Here is a 10,321-nt window from a genome sequence, read left to right as displayed (position 1 = left end):
CTTCAGGTAGCAAAACATATACTAATATAAATCTTTAAATAAAGTATTTTTTAGATTTTAAATAAAAAAAAGACACCTCACATAATTATAAAAATACATTTCTTTCTCTTTTTTTATTGGTTCTTTTATAATATATAACTAAGTATCGTTTAATGTAAAGTAAACCTTTTTTTTCATTTAATATATTACATATTTACATACCATTAAAATTATTTTACTGTCAGATAAGGAGGGAGCACAAGATTTATCACTTTTGATCCATTTTTTAAAAAAATAATATCTATTATAATAATAATAAAGATGAATGAATGTGTGTTAACTCTCTACAGCCCACATCATTTGACCTACAGTGTCAAATATGGGATATAATTGAAATTAAGTACAACCAATATCCTGACAAATCAGCCATGTCGGCAAAGACATCTAATAAATAATAAAGTTGATAATTTTAAATTCCCGCATGATTTTTTTTATTGGCTACATTTCTATACTAAATTTAGATGAACAAAATCACAGCTTTTAGCATTTATACTTTATTTACATGTACTTGATTTTATAATGATCAAATTCTGATTATACATTAATATTTAGAGTTCTAAAACATTATCATAAAATCCTATGATTTACAAATTTTTCAGCAAATAAAAATATTAAAAAGTATTTTTATTAATAAAAACTAACATTTTCATTTCAAATCATAAAATCTCAGTTTATATATATATATATATATATATATATATATATATATATATATATATATATATATATATATATATATATATATATATATATATATATATATATATATATATATATATATATAACAGTAAATACTTATATTGCAATCATGAACATTAATAGGTCAAAGAAAACTCCAAAGGCATTGAGCTGACTATAACTATCAAATTAATAAAAAGGTATTTTAAGTTACAGAAACTTTTCCTTGGATTTGTTCTAAAAAATGTCATGTTTCATATTTTATTTCATATATACATGTTAAGAATTACATTTTCCTAGATTTAGTTTTTTTGTGAGAGTTAACCTATTAATTTCAGCTTTTGTTAACATGATAGCAAAACATTGAAAGATCATTTTTTTTCATACAAGCATAATGCATTTTTGCACGTTATATGGCTTGTATGTGTGTGTATCTATGTACACAAACATATGGTTGAAATGCATGTTTAAATTATTTAAAAACTGACTGAAGATTGGAAACAATTATTTTATGTTGTAGTAATATTCAAAGTTTATTGCCAAAAACTAAGACAACAAAAATATCTAGAAATAAGATTAAGAAAGTGAATAAGGCTTTTAAGTTGGCTGTTAATTAATAAGTTTATAAATAACAAAGAAAAATGTAACAATTTTAATAAAAAAATGATTACATTTTCAATTCCTATAAGAGAATTATTTCAGATGCAAATGAAAAACACTTTAATTGAATTTTCATTTCCTATTACTCAAAAAAATTTACAATACATTTCAGCTTACATTAAATAAAGCTTCCCATATTTAAAAAGGTTCTTGAACATCCATGAAAATTAGTTCTCCATTCCAATTTCAATGCAGAACTGATTGCTTCAGCTGAATCTAAAATACTTAAAAGGAACTTTCCTAAAAGTTAAAAGCTTAAGAGAAAGCCAGAAAATATCTAGACAATCACTTAAACCAAACCATTAGGAATGTAATTCCTTTATTGGAAGACAAAATAAATAAAATGGGATTTTTAATAATGCAAGCAACAACATGAATACTTAACAATTTTTTCAACCCTTCAAAGCACATAAAAAAGCACACACTTTACTATCTAGAATTCACATCATAATCTTTTAATTTATATTACAGATTCAAATTCCATATACTTACTAGGAAGTCGGGTTCTCCATTCTTACATCAATTCAACATTGATAATTCGCATTTGATTGTTACTGAAACTGAAATAAACAAGGAATTTTCCTAAAAGTTAAGAGCTTAAGTGACAGCCAGAAAATGTCTAGATAATCGCCTAAACCCAACCATTGGGAATTTTATTAATTTAAAGTTTAAAATATTACTGGTGTACAGTCCAATTCCCATTGTTTTAATTACTTAAAGAAATGTAGTGAGCAAACAATGCTGAAAATGTTTATTCAAAACAAAACTAGCATTTTAAAAATTTAAGCCTGCAGTGATTTGTACAAACATTAATGCTCTAAAAGCAAATATATTGAAATTTTCAGTCAATGATAAATTGTTTAATTTTTGATACACATAGTAACTAATATAGGCACCACAATTAAAATCATCTATTTGGGAAAAAGGTGGAAAAACAATATGCCAGTGGCTATTTGAATTGAGCGAATTATTTAATACTGTACACCAACGGTTTATTAATGTTGAAGTATTCTTATCTGGCTTATAACAAAGTGGGTCAAAATATTCAAATATTTTATTTTTCAAATCAGCTATAATTAAAGTCCAATGGGAATTTAAATTTACAGGAATTATAAGAAAATCAAAATTTGCTATTTCTTGAATCCAAGGGAATTGAAGAATGTTTTTTGATTAAAAATCAAAAGAGAGTGTAAAGATTCTACAGCTTTGAAATTTGTGAATCTTCTAGTTAATACAAAATTAAATGTATCAATAACTGAATCGTATAGCCAACCTTTTTTGAAATTGGATGATATTGATTTAAGATATTTTTCTTCTTTGACAGTAACAAATAGATCTAAAGATTTTATCATATAAAATGAAAGATCAATATTATTAATAGTTAATATTGTAGCAGTAGGATTTGTGACATTAAACTTATTAAATCTATGAAACACATCAAATATTAACACATCAGAATTGTTAACGTTAAAGGATTTTAAATCCCTTTCTATTTTCAAAAGAGTTGAAACAAGATCATCTATTCGCCTATTATACTTACGCTCAAGATATATTGTTTTTAACCGATTGTGAAAAGATTCGCAATAATTGTTATTATTGGTATTACCATGTGGAAATCGTTCTAAAACAGGTTGCCCATAATTCTTTTCTCCCAGAATAATTTCTAACAAAAAAAAAATCAATAAAATTTTGGCATTCATTTGAATTGCAGTAGATAAACATTAAAAGTTTATTTTCAAAATTTCAGACACTTCCTTCATTATTTTTAATAACTCGTGTAACATTTTTTTGACGGCGAAACTTATCACATACTTTTGAAGATAACTGCCTTTTCCAAGCGCGAAAAACGTGCCATTGGCATAGTAGATGCTTTATATTTGGACCAAATACAGAATTAAATGCTTTAAAGGAATAACCATCATCATCGGTCATTACAGTATTTACATTCAGGTCAGGAATCCGACAATGTAAACTTGAAAATAAAGCAATTAAGATATGACAATCTAAATCATTAGTTATAAAATGTGCAACTGTATAACCTTGACCATACTCATCCTGAACATGCAGAGAAAGAAGGTAAAAGTCATAAAAGTTTATGCCATGAGTTGCATCAATACAAAGAATTTTATCTGAATGCTAAACTAACATATAGTTTTGTACTTTGTAAACCTAGTGCAAAAGAACTTTCATAGTTTGGCAAATTATCTAAATGTGCAGGGCCCAAAATTGTTTTCGACTTCTGTAATTTAAAAATTTAAATTGGATTGTACGGCTCTTTCCTTAATTCCTCCACCATACAAGAAACAGACATGGCATCATTAGCTGGATGAATTGAATTGCGTAAGCACCTTAAATAATTCTGTATAGTTGTATGAGATATGAAGGCTTCCTTTATAGGAAAAAAATTTCTATTATCTCGACATCCTACATTGCCACGTAATAAACTTACAATTTTTGAAACGGGAAAGGAAAGTAATAAGTCAGATGTAATTAAATCGCGTGAACTTTCTTTAAGGGGGTGATATTTAGTGTTCTCGTAACTGACTTGATGGTTATGAATGGAATAATATGTAACCAATATCAAATTCTTTTATTCACATACGCAGATCTTAAAGGGACAACTTATATTGAAAGGAATTACACCCTTTTTATTTTTACGTTTACCGTTTCGCTCTGCCCTTGAATTAATCCTTGATTGATATGACGGATGAAAAAATTGACAAGAATAATAATAAAATGTTTTCTCACCGCATATTCTTTTACCAGTTGATTTTTTAAAATAAGTACAAGTACCAATAGTTTCAGATTCTAACCAAATTTTAAAACTTGCCCTAGAATTGAAAGAATAAGCTGATGTTTTTAATGTCATGCACAACATTAAGAAGCTTTATTGCATTCTGTACAAAAATACAATTCATGCTTCTTGTTACCCATACATTTTTTTTCATTAAAATATTCATTACCACTATAAAATCTACCACACTCTAGATACAACTGGGGAGAATTTTCACATTTATGAGTTAAATGCTGATTATCTAAAGTTGTTTCGACTGGCACTAAACATAATTTGGGCTTTTGTATAATTTCTGCTTGAGAACTAACACTAGCCTCCAATAAATTATTACTATTGCTTTTTGGTAAAACATCACAAACCTTTCGTTTACAGCGTTTTAAATGATTTGCAAAAGAGGATCTTGAGAAATAAGATTTTAAGATACCTCACATTCTTTAGGATAAGTACTCTTAACATGTTCTACACATTTATATTTTCTTAAATGCTTTGAAAATGATGTCTTGGACAAATAAGTTCTCCCACAATAATCACAAGTCTTTGAATATAAGAAATTCTGGGCACTTCCTCCAGTGATATTTTTTTTTTTTTAATTTAGAGACAAAACTATATTTGTCCTATTTTCTTCTTTACAATCATCTAGTAACACTGCAAATTTATTTGTTGTAGGAGTATTGCAAATATCATTTTCATAGATATTTTTGTCACATTTTGAAAAAATATTTTTACTTATCTTAGTAATTCTTGCCTTTCCAAGTTTGTTAGAAGCACATGCTGGCCGACACTGGGCTGGGGAGATGCGAGGAGCTTCTGGTTCAGAGTGGACTGGAGATGTGTGAGCAGGTTCTGGTTCAGAGTGGACTGGGGATGTGCGAACAAGTTCTGGTTCACAGTGGGTTGCCAGAGTGCATGCAACAACTGACTGACTGCAAGCTGGAAGAGAGGAAACGGCAGCAGGTACAATAGCTGGTAGAAATGGTGGAACAACAGGTACATAAAATGGAGGATATGACACAGCAACAGAATGGAATGGCAAGAGCTGAACCATAGGCATATAGGAAATAATAGGTACAAGAAATTGAACATGACCAGTAGGAGGCACAGACAGAGAGGTTGGAAGAGGAGGTGGCACAGGCGGAGAGGTTGAAAGAGGAGGTGGCACAGGCTTAGAGGGTGGAAGAGAGCGAGGCACAGGCGGAGAGGGTGGAAGAGAGCGAGGCACAGGCGGTGGAAGACAGCGAGAAGCGTCTTGATTGCACAAGCTGAAACAGATGGCCGTGCTAAAGGCCAAGGAGCAGGATGTTTAGACCAAGATGGTAAAAATGAAGATTGCCTTGAGGAAGACAATGCAGGAAACTCAATAGAATCCAAAATGAATTCAGGAGTAATTGATTGACATTTTTGATCCTGTAAAAATATATAAGAATCATGGGATTAAGTGAAGATTAGTGTGCACCCGAGTTTGTCGCCAATATTGCAACCCATCGGAATGCTTTTCTTGCAACCCTAATGCTGTTTTGTTTATTACTTTTTGAAATGGTTGAGTTGTACATAAACTACAACTATATTATGAAAAATGTTAAATTAAAAATATTAAAAAAATATCGATTAAAGATTTTAATTTCGTTCTTCATTATAATTAAAATTTATTAAATAAAGAAAGTTAAGCTTATAATTAAAAGTTATTTTCTTCTTTCTTTTTTTTAATGTGAATACGAACAGAAAATACTTATTCTTTTGCAATTTTTAATTGTCAGTATGCGCTTTAAAAAATCGTCTGCATCCTCACTTTAAAAGACAGCTGCAATGGAATTCTTCGCAGTTCTCGTAATTCTTTTGGTGTTCTAACGGTTGGTTCCCTTCATAATTTGTTATGTCGGGATTATTTCGAACCTGTAATATGGATGAAGGGCGAGTTAAACATGCATATATATAAATTTTTACGAGTTGACGAAGTTAAGAAAGGATGCTTGTTTGAAATTTTGTATTGAGAATGTTTTGATTATCGAACCGGCAGAATGGATGAAGGACGAGTGGAATATATTTTTTTACGAGTTGATGAAGTTGGGAAAAGGATGTTTGTTTGAAATTTTGTATGGAGAATGTCCCGATTGCTTCTTTCTCCGTTCTTTCTTTTCTTTTGGTTATGTACTGTTTCTGTTATCCACACAATCTTTATGTTCAATGTGCTAGCGAAGCTACTAGGCTCCCGCTGCTAGCGAAGCCGTAGGAGTTTTTTTAAGTTAAAAAATTCTGCCCGTTGCCTTCGGCATCTGTAGAAGGCACCGGTATGGGGGAAAAAAACAATACTTATCAGTAAAAAGTTCTAACTTTATGGAGGGAAATGGTAACCGTAACTGTTCTGAGGAAATATTTGTTTATTTTGTCCGCCATCTTTATTGGCGATTGACATTGTTGGCACAGCTGGGTGCACACTAAAATTCACTTTTACCGATAAATGAATAACACATCTTTCAAAACACTCTAGACATTAAAAATATCAATATAAATTATATATGAGATGACAGATGCATTTATATATATATACCTTTTGAGAAGCTGATGGAAAAGAAGAAACATATGAAAGAGCTGGGTCAACAGAAGTTGGTACCTTGCTACAAGGCAAAGCAGAACCAGAATGCTGTGGCCATGATGACAAAAATGAAGGCTGATCTCAGGAAGGCAATAGAGGAAACACCAAAGAATCCAAAATATATCCTGGGGTGATCGATTGGCAATTTTTCCTCTACAAAAGTTAAACCAAAACCAAAATAAATACAAATATTTTTCCAACTTTCATCAGTACTTAAAAAATATATATTCTAAATTGCATATAAACAATAATATTCATACATGCCTTTCGAGATGCATTATCTGAAGAAATGCATTTCCTTAAAAACCTACAGAAATAATTGGCCAAGTGAAGATCACCACTTTTATTAGGATGTAAACCATCCTTTCCAAGGAAAACAGACCAGGATGGCTTGTTAGAACTGCAAAAGATAAAAACATCTTCATTATGGCACAACTTTTCTAATGCTTTATTTACAGCTTCAATCTTATGGTTTAAGATTTTTATATGTTGAACAATTTTCCAGTAATCGTTTTCAAAGTAATTAAAATCGCTATGAATGATACTGGAGAAAATAATTCTTGCCTTTGGATTGATTCGTAAAATGTCATTAGCCAGTGACCTATACTTTTGAAGTATTGTTTCTACACTATCAACTGATATGTTATTGGTGCCAACATGCACTAAAATCCAATCATAGTTTTTCTTTATTTTAGAAATTCTACTGGTTAACCTCTCAATGGTTGTTCCTCGGTAAAAAATAACATCCAAATCCTCAGATAAATGCACTTTCAAGCATTTAATAATCGAATCTCCAATCAAAAGAATATTCATTGTGACACAGTTAAATATTCTAAACAGATTTCCTTATAACAAACGATTAATAGCAATAAATATCTGAATAATATGCACACAGATAAGCTAATCTAGTAGATATTTCCAAATTCTACTAGCTACTACATGAAGAATACATTTTCTACTGTAAGACAATAAATAACTAGTCACTAAAAAACATTTCTATACAATGTAATAAAGAAATTTATTTCTTAATTATTTTTTATACAATTGAAAGTAAAATTTACTGCAAATAAATAAAATGACAAAAGCACTAGTAAAATTCCTCTCACTATTTAACCCTAATTAACGCTATAATTAAACAGAAAAATATGGCAAACAATCAATGAGAAATAAATATTTAAGACTATGCTATTAAATTTAGATACACTTTGTTCACGCGAATGTCGCTTAACGCCAAACTTGGCAATCTTAAAATTACGGCAACCCTTTTACCCGCCCTTCCGGTCGAGTCTTTCAGGGGTTCATTAGAACGTTGACCCGCATCGGCTCCCCAGCCCCTGCATAAGCTGTAAACAACTTCAGTTTGTAAGGATTAACAAAGCCAACCGCAATGCAATACCGCAATCAGCCATGTATTATATGAACTACTCACCGCAAAAGGAGTGTATATAGTGTAAATAAAGAAGTTTAAGTAAAAGTACAGTCCACTGCTCGCTTCGAATCACCATATTTATGGTCCTTGCAACCGGAGGAATTACTACTAAAAATAATCATCGCTGATGATCAAAGAGCAAAAATCATATCTCTTAACAGAAAGAGAGGTAGTATAAAATCCTCTTTAACAAAGCTGAACTCTTTTATCGAAGCGGATGATTCAAAGGACTCAATAGTGTATCAAACTAAACTGGATAATCTTCTCAGGATTAAACAAAACCTAGAACAGATTAAAGAAGAGTACTTCGTCACAGCCAAGGATTCCGAATTACAAGAATTGGAAGATTCGGTAGAAGAATTAGAAGAACAGTGCGAAAGACTAGAGGTAAGCCTTAAAAAAGTTCATTATTAAAGGATAATATTTTCATCTGCTTCGAACTGTAATTCTCATTCTAATGAAACATCAAGCAAAACAGAAAGCATTAGTTTCAGACTGCCTGAAATTCCGCTGCCTAAGTTTTCTGGTCATTACCAAGACTGGCAGAATTTTAAAATTCAATTTGAAAATATCTTCGACAATAATGATAAATTAACTGAAAATCAAAAATTATATTATTTAAAATCAACTCTTAGTGGTGCAGCCGCAAAAATAGTGACAATAGAAGAGACCTATGCCAGTTTGAAAAATGCTCTGAAAGAACGTTTTGATAATAAACGATTATGCGTTCAAAGTCATTTCAATGACATATTAACATTAGAAATCCATACATCCGATTCAGCAAAAGGTTTACGAGCTTTTGTGGACAATTGTATTAAACATGTTCGAGCTCTTAAAATTATGGGTTTAGAACAAAACTCTTTTTCTGAATCATTATTGATCAATATTTTGATGAAAAAACTAGATAGAGAATCAAGAAGACAATTTGAACTTTCTTTGGTATCATCTAATTTGCCTACATGGTGCGAATTCATTCATGTTTGCAGAGATTTCAAAGAGCGATGAATCATACGTTACAATAGCTCAGTTGCTCGTCATTCCAAAAATTACTGAATGCATTCCTTCAAAAAATAAGAAATTAGAAAAACAAAGTTCACCGGATGGATTCAATTTGGCTGATCCTATGCAAGGTCAAAGGGCAATTGATATATTACTTTCAGCTTCTTTCTTTTTTGATATATTAATGCAGGGAAATATATTTCAGATAATCTAATTTTGCTGAATTCGCGTTTCGGATTTATTGCTAGCTCTGCAAAGGAAGGAGAATCAGAATTTAATCATAAATTCTGTGGTCTTGTTACGCAGAATGATAACTTAGAAAAAATAATGGAACGATTTTGGCAAGTCGAAACATTATATGAAAATCAATTTTCTTTAAGTGAAGATTCAATTTATTGTGAGAAATATTTCAAGCAAACATACAAACGCAATGAGGAAGGTAGATATATTGTGGAAATGCCAATAAAGGAGAATCCCTCTGTGTTAGGTGAATCAAAACAAATAGCGCGAAATCGTTTAGACAGTTTAATTAAAAGGTTAAACAAAAACCCGCAAAAGAAAAAGCTCTATTCTGAATTCATTGAGGAATATGAAGCTCTTGGTCACATGGAAAGAGTAATGGAAGATGAATTACCAGAAATCAATTATTTTTTACCTCATCATGGAGTCTACTGGGAAGGATCTACAAGCACCCCCCTAAGAGAAGTTTTCCATGCTAGCTCCCCTAGCTCTAATGGAGTTTCATTAAATGATTTATTGTGTAAAGGTGATGTTGTTGAGGACATTTTTGAATTAATATTAAGGTTCAGGACACACAAGTTTGCCTTTACATTTGACATTCAAAAGATGTTTCGTCAGATTTCAGTTGTGTCACATCAAAGAGACTATTTACGAATTTTATGGTTTGATGAAAACTCCCATCAAGAAGTAACATTTAGATTAAAAACTGTGTCATATGGCACTTCATGTGCACCTCATCTTGCCATACGCACCATTAAACAATTAGCTTTAGATGAGGGTCGGACTTTCCGTTATCATCGGAAATGGTTTTACGCGACCTTTACATGGATGATGGGATTACAGGCGCCCCGGATATCCAAACTGCTCAAATTCTACAACAACAGCTGATAAA

General features: G+C 30.9%; 1 protein-coding gene across 1 annotated transcript; it reads left to right on the top strand.

The window, feature by feature from the left end:
* The first annotated feature begins 6,748 nt into the window (after window positions 1-6,748).
* On the top strand, window positions 6,749-10,317 carry LOC129959172 (uncharacterized). The gene is made up of 3 exons (XM_056071995.1): window positions 6,749-6,891; window positions 8,460-8,577; window positions 9,496-10,317. The coding sequence occupies exons 1-3, from the start codon at window positions 6,749-6,751 to the stop codon at window positions 10,315-10,317; spliced, it is 1,083 nt and encodes a 360-aa protein (XP_055927970.1).
* Window positions 10,318-10,321: the final 4 nt, after the last annotated feature.

Source organism: Argiope bruennichi, chromosome X1, assembly GCF_947563725.1.
Source record: "Argiope bruennichi chromosome X1, qqArgBrue1.1, whole genome shotgun sequence".
NCBI lineage: Eukaryota > Metazoa > Arthropoda > Arachnida > Araneae > Araneidae > Argiope > Argiope bruennichi.
The sequence above is the reverse complement of the archived record's forward strand: the minus strand, read 5'-3'. Positions and strand labels throughout refer to the sequence as shown.